The sequence below is a fragment of the Camelus bactrianus genome, chromosome 7 (assembly GCF_048773025.1).
Source record: "Camelus bactrianus isolate YW-2024 breed Bactrian camel chromosome 7, ASM4877302v1, whole genome shotgun sequence".
In the NCBI taxonomy this organism is placed as follows: domain Eukaryota; kingdom Metazoa; phylum Chordata; class Mammalia; order Artiodactyla; family Camelidae; genus Camelus; species Camelus bactrianus.
Window position 1 is genome coordinate 40,738,718 of NC_133545.1, and position 15,995 is coordinate 40,754,712.

The 15,995-nt window shown below is 43.7% G+C and overlaps 1 protein-coding gene across 2 annotated transcripts in view; it reads left to right on the forward strand.

Moving 5' to 3' along the window:
* Positions 1–15,995, forward strand: part of NOD1 (nucleotide binding oligomerization domain containing 1) — a 57,648-nt gene that overhangs the window by 16,145 nt on the left and 25,508 nt on the right. The window contains exons 2-4 of one of the 2 annotated variants that reach the window (XM_074367287.1): positions 11,194–11,349; positions 12,840–13,145; positions 14,204–14,378. In XM_074367287.1, coding sequence (XP_074223388.1) covers positions 12,945–13,145; positions 14,204–14,378 — 376 coding nt within the window. In that variant the 5' untranslated portion in view covers positions 11,194–11,349; positions 12,840–12,944. The remainder of the gene's footprint in view (positions 1–11,193; positions 11,350–12,839; positions 13,146–14,203; positions 14,379–15,995) is intronic. The other variant, XM_074367286.1, reaches the window with a different exon arrangement.

A 15,995-nucleotide genomic window follows, 5' to 3' on the forward strand; every position in this document is an offset into this window, starting at 1 on the left:
TTGGGTTGTGTGTGTGTTTTTTGTTAAGTTGTATGAGCTATTTGTATATTCTGGAAATTAAACACTTGGCAGTTGCATTATTTGCAAATATTTTCTCCCATTCCGTAGGTTGTCTTTTTGTTTATAGTTTCCTTTGCTGTGCAAAAGCTCTTATGTTTAATTAGGCCCCATTTGTTTACCTATGGCTTGTGTGCTGTGAGTTACTGGTGCTTGGCGTCTCTCTGGGTGTCTCACATCCAAACTCCCTAAGAGACAGAGTGTCTTGCCTCTTCTCTCTGTCACCTTCCACTATAGAGGGCTCCAGTAGGGCTCCAGGAAGCCTTTGGGAGCCCTACAGACGGCCCTGGGGCTCTCTGGTCATTTCCCAGTCCGCCCGCTCATCACTCTTGTAGTCTCGTGTTGTGTGTCCACCTGCCGGGCCGAGCTGTAAACTCTGTGGGGGTGGGGGCTACTTACCCCCACGTGCCTCAATGTCCTTATTGTAAATCGGTAGTAACAATGACCTCTGCCACCTACAATGGTTCCAAGGATTGAGTGAGATAACAGTAAAGATTAAACAAGATAATAATTACTGAGCATTCACTGTATCCCCACCCTGATCAAGGCACTATGTGAACATGAACTCAATCTTTACAGCAACACTTGGAGGCAGGGACTGTCAGAGACCTGGAGGGAAACAAAGGCACAGAGAGGATGGCTGACTTGCTATGGAGCAGTGGAGTCAGGTGTGAGTACTCAGCCCAGCTGGCTCCAGGGACCACTTTTAACCCTTACATTATCCGGCCTCCTGCAGTGACTAGGCAGTGTTAGGTTGACATTGGGTTCCTGGTGAAGGACTTACTCATTGTTAATGATGATCAATGACTGTCAGAGCCATACTGGGGCCCCGTGCAGTGCAGACTTGACACTGGGTTTCCAGAGAAGGATGAAGGAGGCTGTGGCATCCCAGAGTCTGCCCAGCGCCCCCACCTCCACCTGCCCCCAGCAGCCTTTCCTTGGACCTGTCCATGATGGATAGCATGTTGTCGTGTGATTGGCAGCTAGTGGAGGCTGCAGGGCAGGGTGTCCAGATTTGCCCTGGCAGTTCATGCAGGCAGAGCTGGGTTAAAGAAGGGGCTACCATTTGGCATCAGTTTTGATCCTCTGTTTGGCACATGGAACTTCTCAGGTACAGAACCTTAAAATAGCAAAGAGTGGCATGTGGTTCTGACTCTTCTTTATTAAAAAAAAAAAAAAAAAAAAACCAGGTAAAGCAGAGCATCTGTCAGAAACCAGCTTCTGCAGCTCAAAAGAGGGCCTTGGCAGTTACAAAGAAACACGAGATAACGGTAGAGGTACAGCAAACACAAATAGCGTGACGCCACACATGCAGGCAGGATCACTACAGGCACAGCTGCACATGGAGAAAAGCAGAAGGGGAACACACCAGCATGTTAGCGGTGGGTGAGCACTGGCTTTTTTTTTTTTCCCTTAACTTTTTTTTTTTTTTTTTGCATTTCCTAAATTTTTCAAGTGAGCAGGTATTGCTTTTATACTTAGGGAAAGTTATTAAAACATACAGTGGAACATCAGTGGAGTTGGAGAACACCTTTATAAAATGTTTTTGATCTTAGCATCTCAGTTACAAAGAATGCACATTTCCTTTCTGGGTCCCCTGGGATGGTGGAAAGGGCAGGAAAAAAGCAGGCCTGGGATAAATCCTTCTTTAGAAAGTGAAACTCTCTGTGTGTGTCCGTCTGTCCATCTGTTCCGGCTGATCTCCTGAAGTGGGACCTCTTCCTAAGGGAATCCTTCCTCCGAAGTGTTCCTGGTGACCTTAGCACATGAATTCTTTTTTTTTTTTTTTAACATTTTTTATTGATTTATAATCATTTTACAATGTGTCAAATTCCAGTGTAGAGCACAATTTTTCAGTTATACATGAACATATAAATATTCATTGTCACATTTTTTCTCTGTGAGCTGCCATAAGATCTTGTGTATATTTCCCTGTGCTATATAATATAACCTTGATTATCTAGTCTACATTTTAAAATCTCAGTCTGTCCCTTCCCACCCCCCACCCCCTTGCCAACCACAAGTTTGTATTCTATGTCTATGAATCTGTTTCTGTTTTGTATTTATGCTTTGTTGTTTGTGGGTTTTTTTTTATTTCACATCTGACCGATCTCATATGGTATTTTTCTTTCTCTTTCTGGCTTACTTCACTTAGAATGACATTCTCCAGGAGCATCCAATGTTGCTGCAAATGGCGTTATGTTGTCAGTTTTTATGGCTGAATAGTATTCCATTGTATAAATATACCACATCTTCTTTATCCAATCCTCTGTTGATGGACATTTAGGCTGTTTCCATGTCTTGGCTATCGTAAATAGTGCTGCTATGAACATCGGGGTGCAGGTGTCATTTTGAAGTAGGGTTCCTTCTGGATATAGGCCCAGGAGCAGGATTCCTGGGTCATGTGGTAAGTCTATTCCTAGTCTTTTGAGGAATCTCCATACTGTTTTCCACAGTGGCTGCACCAAACTGCATTCCCACCAGCAGTGTAGGAGGGTTCCCTTTTCTCCACAGCCTCTCCAGCATTTGTCATTTGTGGACTTTTGAATGATGGTCATTCTGTCTGGTGTGAGGTGATGCCTCATTGTAGTTTTGATTTGCATTTCTCTGATAATTAGCATCACATGCATTCTGACAACGAGTCAGCCACAACTCAACTGTCCTCTAAGCTCCAGGCCTCACCTGCCTTCCCCAGACTTTTTGGCTGACACAGACCTCCCTCTGTTCTGGGGTTCCACGTTCACCTCCTTCAGAAGCCTTTGCTTTGCTTCCTCCATTATCAGTCTCTTCATTCCCTGCTGTTATTTTGTTTTCTTTGCATTTGGTGGTCTGGTTGGTTTCTGTTGGTTCTACTGTCTTGTCCATAAGCCCCCTGAGGGCAGGGGCAGTCAGCTTTATTCACATATTTGTCCTGTATGCTCCGTAAATACATGAGGAGTGCAAATGAAGAAATAACCCGAGGTCCTCCCTCTCCGGGAGGCCTGCTCGCTGTCACGATCCTTTCTTCGCTGGGAAGCCGCCGCCACTGACCCTTTTGTAAGGATAAGACTACCTTGCGTAGCTCTCTCCTGGAAGGTGTGGTTTTCTGCTTCTCCAGACCTCCCGCCCCTCCAGCTTCTCCTGGCGGCTGGCCAGCAAAGGAGAGGGTGGTGGCAGCCAGAGAACACCTGCACTGGCCGTGGGCTTGTCCTCATCTGCTTGCTGTTCTAAACAGATAAGCAACTGGGATCCAGAACCGGTCAGCAGTACTGGCTGACAGCAAGCTCAAAACCCAGTCAAAAGGCTGCAGCGGTGTTCCTGGCAGTTAAACCCAAGCACCACAATTATGGTTTGGGGTGGGCTAAAATTTTTTTTTTCTCATGAAGAAAATGAAGTACTTCCTATCAAAGATAATTTGGAATATGCCTCCCCAATCTAAGTAATAAAGATCACCTGTAATCTCATTACCCAGAAATAATCACCATTAATGTTTCGGTGGATTTCTTTCTGATTTTTCTTCTTAGTGTGTATGGCTACTTATATGAGTATGTGTAATGTATATATACATATACACCATCCATATGATGAAATTTCATGTATTTTTAAAAACTTTTTCAAAGAATATAAACAAGAGTAAATATCCATGGTATCATAATAAATTAAAAGCAGAAGATATGAATGATATAACTTAATTTTTTGCTTTTCTAAAATATGCATATAAGCTACACGTTTCCATGACTTTTTAAATTGTATCTCACAAATTTTGATATATTGTATTTTCATTATTACGCAATTAAAATATTTTCTAGTTTCCACTTTTATTTCTTCTTTGACCTGTGGGTTTGGGGATTTTCTAGGTATTTTTTATTTTTTATTTCTAGCTTTATTCTGCTGTGATCAGAGAACATATTCTGAATGATTTCAGTTCTTCACAATTTAAGAACTTGCTTTGTGGTCCAGTATATTGATCAGCTTTGACACACACTCCACGTGCACTGTAAGTGCTGGGCATTCTCGTGCTGTTGGGTGCAGTGTTCTGTAGATGTCAGTTAAGGCAGACTTGTTGGCCATTTTGTTCAGATTCTCCCTATTCTTACTGTTTCATTTTTTGTTTGTCTATTCTTTTAGTTATTCTGAGAAATGTATGAAAGTCCCCCACTGTGATTGTGGATATGTATAGTCCCCCTTTTATGTTTATCAATTTTTGCTTTATATATTTTGAAAATACATCACTAGGTGCAAATTAAAATTTCTGCAGCATCCTTTAGAATTTATCATTTTATCATTATGAAATGTTCCTCTACCCCAGTAACATTTCTTCCCTTAAATTATTTAATTTTAATATAGCTCTGCCAGTTCTCTTTTGGCTTGTGAATATGTTGTGTATCATTTCCCACCTGGGGGAACAAATAAATGACTGAATGATATGCTGTCATTTTATTTGAGGTATATCTCTTTAAGCAGCATGGTTTTTTTCTCTCAATTCTGCCAATCTATGTTGTATAATTGGTGCATTTGGTCCATTTATAGTTCAATGAATTACTAATATATTTGGATTTATATGTTATCTGGTTTTCATTAGTCTCACCAGCTTTTACATACCTTTCTCTCCCTGACTTCTTTTAGAATTAAATATATTTATTTTTACATTTCCTCCTTCTATTGTCTTGTATTCTTATTTTTATTAGTAGTAATCAGAGATTAAAACCTGGATCCTTAAATTATTACTGTCTAATATAAAGTAATACTTTTGCCTATTTCCAGAAAATGCTTTGACCTTAGAATATTTTAACTGCATTTATTCCCTTCCACCTTTTTGTGTTATTGCTATTTAAAAGGGTTTTTTAAATTAAGATATAGTTGATATATATAATATTGTATAAGTTTCAGATGTATAACACAGTGATTCGTTATTTTTAAATACAGGATATAGTCCACCTATAGTTATTATAAAATACTGGCTATATTCTGTGTTGCACTAAATATCCCTATAGCTTATTTATTTTATACATAGTAGTGTGTACCTCTTAATCTTCTACCCCTATCTTGTACCTCTTCCCTTCTCTTTCCCCGCTGGTAATCACTAGTTTGCTCTCTATATCTGTGAATCTGTTTCTTTTTTGTTATATTCACTAATTTGTTTTATTTTTTAGATTCCACATATATGTAGTATCACATAGTATTTGTCTTTCTCTGACTTAGTCCATCCTTGTTGTTGCCAGGGACAAAATCTCATTCTTTTTTATGGCTGAGTAGTATTCCAGTGTGTGTATGAGTGTGTGTGTATGTGTAGTATAACACTTATTCTTTATCCATTCATCTATTGGTGGACACTTAGGTTGCTTCCATATCTTGGCAATTGTAAGCAATGCTGCTTTCAACATTGTGGTGCATGTATCTTGTCAAATTAGTATTTTTGGTTTTTTTCGGATATATACCCAGGAGTGGAATTGCTGGGTCGTATAGTAGTTCTGTTTAGCTTTTTGAGAAACCTCCATACTGACATTCATAGTTGCTGCACCAATTTACATTCTACCAATTTACATTTCCTTTCTCTACATTCTCACAAATATCTGTTATTTGTATTCTTTTTGATGATAGCCATTCTGACAGGTGTGAGGTGATACCTCATTGTGGTTTTAATTTGCATTTCTCTGATGACTAATGATGTTGAGCATCTTTTCATATTCCTCTTGGCCGTCTGTATATGGAAAAACAGAATGGAAAAACGCCCATTCAGGTCTTCTGCCCATTTTTAATGGAGTTGTTTGTTTTTTTGATGTTGAGTTGTATAAACTATTCGTACATTTTGAATATTAACCCCTTGTGGATCGTATCATTTGCAAATTATTGCCATTTTGTTAATTGTTTGGGGCTTGTTTTGTTGGTCTTTTTGTTCCTTTCTTCTTTTGTCCTCTTGTGATTTGATGATTATCTTTAATGTTATGTTTGGATTCCTTTTTCTTTCTTGTGTATCTAATTTAGATTTTTTTGGTTTGTGGTTACTTTGAAGTTTATATGTGCAATCTATCTATCTACACACACACACACACACACACACACACATATATATACACACCTGATTATTTTAAGTTGCTGATCTCTTAATTTCGAGTGCATTTTAACAACCCTGTGTTTGTACTCTCCTCCCCTCACAGTTACTGGTTTGATATCATATTTTATATTTAATTGTTTTCTGTATCCACGAGCTGTTTGTTGTGGATATAAATGATTTTATTGCTTTATCTTTTAACCTCCCTACCAGCTTTGTGTGTGAGTGAGTCCTATCTTCACTAGATGTTTGCTTTTATTGATGAACTTTTCCTTCCGTGATTTTTATGGTTCTCGTTGTGTCCTTTTCTTTTTTGTTTAGAAAAGTTCCTTTAAAATTTCTTGTAAAGCTGGTTTGGTGGCTCTGAACTGTTTAGCATTTGCTTGTCTGGAAACTTTTGATCTTTCCATCAAATCTGAATGAGAGCTTTGCTGGGGAGCGTATTTTGGGTCGTAGGTTTTTCCCTTTCATCACTTCAAATATATTGTGCCACTCCCTCCTGGCCTGCAGCGTTTCTGCGGGAGAGTCAGCTGACGGCCTTATGGGAGATCCACTGTATGCAGTGTGTTGCTTTTCCCTTGCTGCTTTTAACATTCTCTCCGTATCTTTAACTTTTGCCATTTTAATTACAGTGTGTCTCGGTGTGTTCCCCTCTGGGTTAACCCTGTACAGGACTCTCTGTGCTTCCTGAACTTGAATGTCTGTTTCCTTTCCCAGGTTAGGGAAGTTTTCAGCTATTATGCCTTCAGATATGTTCTCAGCCCCTTGCTCTCCCTCTTCTCCTTCTGAGACAGCTATAATGTAAATCTTAGTATTCTTGGCGTTGTCCCAGAGGTCCCTTAAACTGTCTTCATTTCTTTTCATTCTTTTTTCTGTTCAACATCTGCGATTTCCACTACTCTTGTTTTCCAACTTGCTGATCCTTTCCTCTGTATCATTTAGTCTATTGACTCCTTCTAGTGTATTTTTCATTTCAGTTATTGTTCTAGTCATCTCTGGTGATTCTTTGTATTTTCTCTTTGTTAAGAACTTCTAACTTCTTGCTCTGGGCATCATTCTTTCCCTGGGTTCTTTGATCATCTTTATGATCACTACTTTGAACTCTTTCTCAGGTAGATTGCCCGTCTCCACTTCACGTAGTTGTTCTTCTGGGGTTTTATCTTGTTCCTTTGTTTGGACCATGTTCCTCTGTTGCCTCATTTTGCCTAACTTGATGTTTTTTATTTTTATGTATCTAGTAGGTTAAGTTTCCCAACCTTGAAGAAGTGGCCGTTTGCAGACATACATCCCAGCAACACATTCCTCGTTTGTCACCAGAACTAACTGCTCTAGGGGATTCCCCCACGAGGGCTCCGTGGGTCTTTCTGTTGTGGGGGGCTGACTGTGTGGGCTGTGTGGTAAGCCTGGTTGGCCCCTGGTCTGTTTGGTTGCCAGGTCCTGCCTTGTGCAGAGGCTACCGGCTGCTGGTTGGTGGGACTGGGTCACGTGGCGGCTGTCTGTAGAACACCGTGGGGCTCAGGAGCTAGTGCCGGGTTTGTGCTGGGTGGAGTCAGGGTCAAGGAGTCCCCGGGGCCATCGCCTGTCCACTGGTGGGTGAAGCCAGGTCCTGGGGCTAGTGCCAGCCTACTGGCAGACAGAACTGGGTCCTGGGGTCTGGTTGCAGGATCCAGGGAACCAAGAGCAGGTGTCAGATTGCTGGTGGGTGGGGCCAGTTCCTGACACAGTTGGCTGCAGGGCCCGGGATGTCTCAAAGCTTGTGTTGACCTGCTAATGGGCAGGGCCTGGACCCAGCTAGTGCCAGGACGGGATCTGGCCTGCTAGTAAGTGGGCCGGGTCTGCAGACCGTGGGACTGCAGTTTTCTTGGGGCTGGTGTCTGCTCACTGGCAGATGGAGCTGGGCAGGAAGCTAGAGCAGGCTCACTGGTAGGTGGGGCCAGGGCCCTGGGGATTCTGCTGGTGGAGCTGGGTCCCGGGGTCTCTGGTTCTAGTGTCCACGCACTGGTGCATAGGGCTGGGTCCGGAGTCCTCTGGTGCACAAGGCTGACCAGAGGCAGCTGTGGGCTCGGGGTCACCTGTCGGCTGGTGAGCGGGGCTGTATTCGTGCCTAGTTAGTTGCTTGTCCTGAGGTGTCCCAGCATTGATGCCTACAGACCACTGGGCCAGGGTGGAGCTGGGGCCTGGGGCTGATAACTAGAGGGAGGATTCCAGAAAGGTGCTTGCCAGCAGCAGCGTCCACGTGGTAGAGGAAGCTCCCCAAATAGCTGCCAGCGGTGTCTGTGCCCCCAGGGTGGGCTGCAGTCGCCCCCTGCCTCTCCGGGAGACTCTTCAGGATCAGCCGGCAGGTTCAACCCAGGTTCCTATCAAGTTACTGCTTCTGCCCTGGGTTCCAAAGCATGTGAGAATTTTGCATGTGCCTTTTAAGAGTGAACTCGGTTTTCCCCAAACCTCTGGGACTCCCGAAAGTAAGCCCCGCTGGGCTTCAAAGCCACGTGCTCTGGGGCCTCATCTTCCTGCTGCAGGACCTCCGGGCTGGGGAGCCCAACACGGGGCTTGGACCTCTCACTCCTTTGAGCTGTAATCATTCTGTTTGTGGAGCGCCCACTGGGAATTGGGGGTGTGGGGCTTGACTATATTGTGACTCCACCCCTCCTACCTGTCTCGCTGTGCGTCCTTCTTCATGTCTTCAGTTGTAGAAGATCTTTTCTGGTAGGTTCTGGTAGTTTTCATGGATGGTTGTGATTCTGGCGTGCCCGTGAGAGGAGGTGAGCTCAGGGTCTTTCTACTTTGCTGTCTTGCACAGTGTCCTTTGTTTAAATATTATTTCTACATATGTTTTAGGTGCCACAGACATTAATATTATTTTGTTCAGTCAGTACACATTTATGTTTAGCCACACAGGAAAACTTTCTGTTGCTCTCATTTTGTTTTTGCCTTGGAATCATTTTTTTTCTACCTAAAAAACTCTATTCAGTATTTTAGTGCAGCTATGCTGGCCACAGAGTCTCTCACTTTCCATTTATCTGGAAATGTATTTTGCCTTTACTTAAAAAAAAAACAACTTTATTAAAGTGTAATTTCATACAGTAACAGTCACAGATTTTAAGTGTGCTAGTTGATGACTTGACAAATGATATGTATGTATGTATGTGTGTGTAAATATACATATATGCACATGTGGTATATACACTATATGTACACACACGTACACACACGAAGAGATATATACATTCATATATATGTGATATATATGTGTATATATGGCACTATAAGATACAGAATATTTATCTCCCCAGAAATTTCTCCTATTCCTGTATGCAGTTGGTTTCTCCTCCACTCTCATCCTCCTGCCCAAGAAACCACTGTTCTGATTCCTGGGTCAGATTTCTGGAATCCTATGAATGGAATCATATACTACACACTCTTTTGAGTCTGGCTTCTCTCAGCATAATGTCTGTGATGCTCATTCATGTCGTACTAGCATTTCATTCATCTCTGTTGTTGAATAGCGCACTGCTGTAGGAACGCATCCCCGTGTGCTGATCCTCCCACCTGGACGGTCTCTGCGGGAACAGCACACTATTCTATCAGCTGGCTGTAGAAGCCCCTTGTTTAAAAAAAAAAAAACCCACAAAACTGTTAGAACCTCTGAATCTTTTCAGAAGGCAGAGTTCTAAAATGAGAAGTTATGAAATTGAAAGTTTTCACAGGCTCTTGATACATCAAATGGGTTTCCAGGTTTCCACCAATTTACATTCCTGGTGTGACGAGTCCCTGTCTCACCATACGATCAATAGCATTTTGGTGACTTATTTTCTGATCTTTCCAAGCATGCCAAGCTGCAAAACCGAATCTAACAGTTGGAAGGAACTTCCCTTGGCACTAAGTCAGTAGGTCCTCTGCTTATTTTCTCTCTAAATGTAGAGTCATCAGCGACCTCACTTCTTTAACCCCTTGTCTCACTGACTTTCTGAGAAATGAATCTAAAAAGCCAGTGCAGAGTCATTCCAGGCATCGGTGTTTCTAGTACCCAGAAGCCCATGAACTGAATTTCTCTGTTGTGTCCCACGCTATATAGATCTGGTTGAACTTCGGATTCCATTTACTGGGGCAGGATCAGCTTTCTTTGTTGCCTTTTCCACCATCCACACCTTGTTAAGTTCCTGCTGAATTGAGTGATCTCTGAAAATCTGATTAAATCTCAAACCAGGGCTCTGGGCATTACAAAACAACAGCCTCCTTGCCAGCTGACTGACATGTAATTCATTGCTTTGCTTAGGTGGCCATACATCAGGAGATTTTCCTAAAGTTTCTGCCTTTCATGGCAACAGGCAGACATGTCTGTGGGTGTCACTACGGGGAAAGGCTGGGAAGACATGTCACTGGTTTTGTGGAAATTACAGGCTTGGAAGAGACAGAAGCCAGGAGTGAAATGGGAGCCACGGTGAGGACGGACAAGGGTTGGGAGTGGAGGAATGAAGGCTGTGTCACACCTGTTCCGAGCCCTTGTAAGAATGGAGCCATGGCTTGAAAACACACTGAATCACCAAGTGAGAAGGCAGTTCCCTTTCCCAGTTCTCTCAGGTTTACCATGAGCTCAAAGAGAAAGTCTCAGTTTTGTCCTACTGTGTCTTTAACATGTCTCACGTGCTTCTAGGAGAATACAGGACTCAGACCTAAAACCTTTCCAGGCAACGCAGTCAAGCCAGAATACAATAGCATGGTTTTATTTCTAGCAAATTTATTTTTGTGAAACTTTCTAGTTACTGCAAGCGATATTTTTTTTTACAACGGTGGTATAAAATTTCCCTTTAAAATTAGTCTATTAGAGTTTTAAAATAAAGTCAATATAAACCAAAAATTTAAGCAAATAAAGTACAGGTGGGACTCAATTATGGCAAAAAAAAAAAAAAAAAAAAGTGACCCGTGCCTGAATGACAGATTTGGGAAACACCGTCCCAAAGGGAGAAGGTACAGAGAGTATTCTGAGATGCTGCAGTTCTGGGTTTAAAAATTATTCTTTCTCCAATTTCATTCATTCATTCATTCACCACTTGGCACAAGAGTGTTTTCAGAGAAACCTTTCTCTTTTTCTTTTGATTTTGCAGATTCCAGAAAGAAACTGGAAGTTGAGGATTTAAGGAGAGACTGTTGTCTTAAAATATTCTCACTTACTTCAAAGAACACATGCCAGAAACTTAAAAAGGAATTATTAACCACTAATTTAAATATATATTTAACATTATCAACTGGTATCCTTTAAGGTAACTAATTTTCTAAAGCTAAGAGTCCTTAAGTGAGTCACAGACTTGACCACAATAGAAAAGGCTGAATTAGAGTCTAATAAATAGATCAGCATACTTTTAGGGGAACACTGACTAAATTTTCATTTAATTGCATTCCACTCATTTTCATCCCTTTAAGTTCTTTTTGGTAAGAATCTCTTGGCCTTTTGTTGTTCAGAATGTTAGATGTACTGTCTCTTCCTCAGTCACTCAGGTTGTAAAAGGAAGGTGATTGTATGGCTTCCTGCTGAGAATCTAAGGCTTGCATTTGGGTATTTGACAGGTAAGAGAAAACTACAAGTGTGTCAAAGAGCAGAAGACTCATATGTGACTTGGTGGAAAAAAATTTGAGAACCACTGGACCTGAATGTTAACGTGTGTGGGCTTGTGCAACGTACCTGAATGACACTGACAGTGTTTAGAGCTCTATGGGGTGTTTTTTGGTTTTTTTTTTTTTTTTGAGCTCAACAAAAAACATTTCACACTTTCTCTCTGGACTGTGTGGGTTTTAGACGAAAAACTAAGTGTTCAGTTCAAGGCCTTTCTACGTCCGAGAGTGTGATCCACTGTATATACACAGGATGACTGGAGAGTTAAGATGGCTGAGGGCTCTTACTCCAAAAGGAAGTGATCAGTGCAATTTTGGGGGAGTGCCGATAAACTCAAGGTATTTTTATACCCAAATAAAAGAGCTTGGTTCCCTGTCCCTACCGAGACAGGAAGTTCAGCATGTGCATGAGGTTTTCAAAGACTTCCGGAGAGATGGCCTCTCCTGGTCATCTGCCACTTGGAACTCCATGTCGCCCCTCCCTCTCGCCTTCCGTGCTGCGTCATTCCAGCATACCACTGCTGCTCCTTCATTCCCTAAGGTGCTTGTGTAACAGCTGACTTGGCTGGACGTGTAAGGAGAGCTGGTGCGGGGAGGGCTGCGGCATAACCCAGAACAGGCAATAAGGCCGAGACATCACTGTCCCCAGGCTCCTGGGCTCTGGCTACCACAGGGGACCTCATGCTGTCGCTCTCCTCTGGCCATTTTGTGCTCAGACCCTTTCCCACCAACCCCCGTAGTCTCTCTGTCCCCAGTTCTGGGCCCCATGTCCTCATAGGGTATGTGAAAACCTCCAATCCCAGTTAACCTCACTTAGAAAATAATGCACCTTTTCATTCATATCCCATTCTAGGACTAAGGCACACTTCTTTTTTTTTTTTTTTTTTTTTTTTTTTTTTTTTTTTAAAAAAAGGAAGTTTTGCTAAACCAAAGGGTTGTCTACCTCTGGTCATCTACCCTGGTGATGTAACCCACAAGCAGAAGCAATTAAATTATGATTTTTACTTGACTACGTCTCAGATCAATGTCTTACTAAGCATGAGTCCTTCCTGTTTTAAATAGAGAAATTCCAGGGCCAAAGACAGGGGGAACATCTTTCCCATGGCTTTTGTCTGATTGGTGATCCCATTTGTCTCTTCAGGAGTTGCACTGAGAGCCTGGCCCTGGATCCTGATTGCCCTTCTGCCAGGAGGACACACACAGCCAAAGATGAATTTGGGAAAAGCAGCCGCTTGCTCCTTTAACCATGGAGAAGCAAGGCCGCAGTGAGATGGAAATCATCCCGGCAGAGCCGCACTCCTATGTTAAATTGTTGAAAGTCAACCGGGAACATCTGGTCACTCACATCCGCAACACTCAGTGTCTGGTGGACAACTTGCTGCAGAATGACTACTTCTCTGCCGAAGATGCGGAGATCGTGTGCGCCTGCCCCACGCAGCCTGACAAGGTGCCAGTGACGGGGGGGCCAGAGGGGCGTCTCCCAGCTGACCTGAGAGAAGAGCTCTGGGAGTTCAGTACACGTGGCGGAATTTGCTGCTGGGGTTATTTACAGGACATAAACGCTTGAGTTATCAGCGTATTACACAATTACGTATTTCACTCCTGTATTTGTGTTGAGCACAAGCTCCTCCTTGCTGTGTTTATTGGTTCTCAAACAACTCGTTTCCCAATTCACTTTAAATTAGTGAATTCTTTAAAAAGACAATGAGCATGAAACACTAGCAGTGCTGTTCATTCGGTGCCGTTAAACCCTAGAGAGCTGTTTGCTGCTGGGCACGACTCTGAGAATGGCCCTCATCTCTGATCGAGGGATGGCTGCATCCCAGCCTGGGTCCACAATAGAGAATTTTCCACGCTCCACTGTAGGAAGTCTTCACAGCCCTCGGTTTCACTTTAGCTTTGTGGCATCTTCTGAAACACAGAATGGTGAGACCAAGAATTTTTGGGGAGAGGAGTGACAGAACTGGTTTGTAATGTGATCCTACTGGGCTCAGAAAAGACCAGAAGGGTTTCTGGGAGAATTGCAATAGAACACTGCTGTGATTTTTTTTCCTGAATTTTTAATAAGACAGAAGCTTTTTTAAGGTACACTTTACACGGGGGGGTTGCTGTCCCCTTGCTATGTGGCCCAGTGAGCACCTCGTTATGCCTAATGGGTGACTTTCTCTTAGCATTCATTCCCAGAGAGCACTAGTGTTAGGTTAAGAGGGAAAAGGAGAAAAGGAGGGAGAAGGAAATTCCAGGGGTGGGCCCAGCTCTAGCTGTGAGTCTGACTGTTTGATTTTTAGGCTCATGGAAGCATCTGCTTTCTTAGAGCCATGTGGTGCGTGTCTTGCCGAGGCGGTCCATCTCAGATTCTGGGCTGTCGGCCTGTAGCATCTCGCACCAGCTGAGTGGACAGTCAAGCTCAAGGCTGTAGAAGAGCTCAGAGCCCTGCGTGTGGGCCATTTCAGTGGGAGGACGCCCATAGTGCCGGTTCACACCCTAATGCTTGTGCCCCACTAGGTCCGCAAAATTCTGGATCTGGTGCAAAGCAAGGGCGATGAGGTGTCCGAGTTCTTCCTCTATGTGCTCCAGCAGCTCGCGGATGCTTACGTGGACCTCAGGCCTTGGCTGTCAGAGATCGGCTTCTCCCCTTCCCAGATCATTCAGAGCAAAGCTATTGTCAACACCGATCCAGGTATGAGTCAGTCCCCGGGGGACTGTAGCCACCAAGCAAGCAAGGCCCCCAGGGCTTGGAAATGCTATGTGCCTGGGCCCAGCAGGGGACAAAAGTGGGGTCCCTGGGGTAGCAGGCTTGGCTGCTGGGTTCCCTGTCATCCTAGTGTTGCCCAGGGGACTGTGACTGAACTTACCACATGAGGCTGGTGTGGTTTATGTCGGGGCCCATGGAAGTGTAGAAATGGCTTCCGTTCTGTCCTCTTGCCGAATTCCTATTCTGACGTATATAGACATTTTAGTGGTTGTACAAATTCACAGTTACTTTCTTTTTTTCCAAATCTTTCCAAATTTGATTCTAAGCAAAGTATTCTTTTACCACCTCTGACTGCCAGTCCTTATTTCCAAAGCCCCATGGCACCCCATTAGTTAAATGATGAGCTCAGTGGGTATTTATGATGGACCCACCACGTGCCCAGGCACTGCGCTGGATGCCTGGGGTACAGCGGGGAGCAGACCCAGATACGGTTCCTGTGCTGGGGGAGCTCAGAGGCCGATGCAGGAGACCAGCAGTAGGTTATCGCACAAATGTGTAACTGCAAGTGGGGAGGAGGGCAGCGGCAGCTCGGGGCACTGTGGCCGCACGCGACTGGGGCCATGGTCTTGTCGGGGCACCAGGGAATCTTCTTTCCATGCCTGTGGCCTCTCCACTCTGAGACGGTTGTTGGCAACATACTAGCACCGAGCTTCCAAACTCTGATTTTTAAAGAACCCAGTTTGATCTTGACAACAGAAGCAGAAGACAGTTCCCACACAGGCAGGTGTGTATTAGGGGAAACCAGGCCAACAGGCAGTGTCAAGGCCAAGCTCTCGCTTCTGTGGCCCAGCAGATACCACCCGCCATCGCCAGCTTCTTCCTCTTTCCGCTCCCTCCCACCTCCCTTTGTTTCCTTCCCCCATAAAAAAGGGAAAATATTCCTGCGATGAAAACTTCTCTCAACGGGCTTCTCCACTGGTGCCTTCACCCAGGTATTGTAACAGCTTTTAAAGTATAATTCACTCCATGAGAAGCCAGATGTGAAATACTACACATTGTATGATTCCATCTATATGCAGTGCCAGAAAAGGCACGTTTATAGAGATGGAAAGCAGACTGGCCGTTTCCTGGGGCCCTGGGAGGGGAGCGGGGGGCACTGGCACAGATTGGCTGCAAATGGCCTTATGGTGGAAATTATACCCCTGGGTTGCAGTGGTGTTGGCATAACTTTGTAAGTTTACTAAAAATCATTGACAGCGATACTTGTAGAATAGGTGAATTTACGGTCTGTAAATTTTGCTTTACTAGAACTGTAAAAAATGGAATTCATGTCATAAATTTTAAGCAAATAATCAAGTTGGACTGAGCTGAGGGGAAAGGATTATAGGTGAACCTGGAAATGTCCATGTGTGTTCAATTTTTGTTAACTGAATTATGATTAAGGCCCAAAAACTATTTTAAAGGAATTTATGGAACACCCTTTTTTGTCTGGAGTAGGCCCCATTTCGTAGCTCAGGTTTGCAGAAGACATGGCACTCATGCCAGCCTGTTAACCCATGTCCTCCCCTGGGGCAGGCCACAGGCTCCTCCTGGCACGCTGCT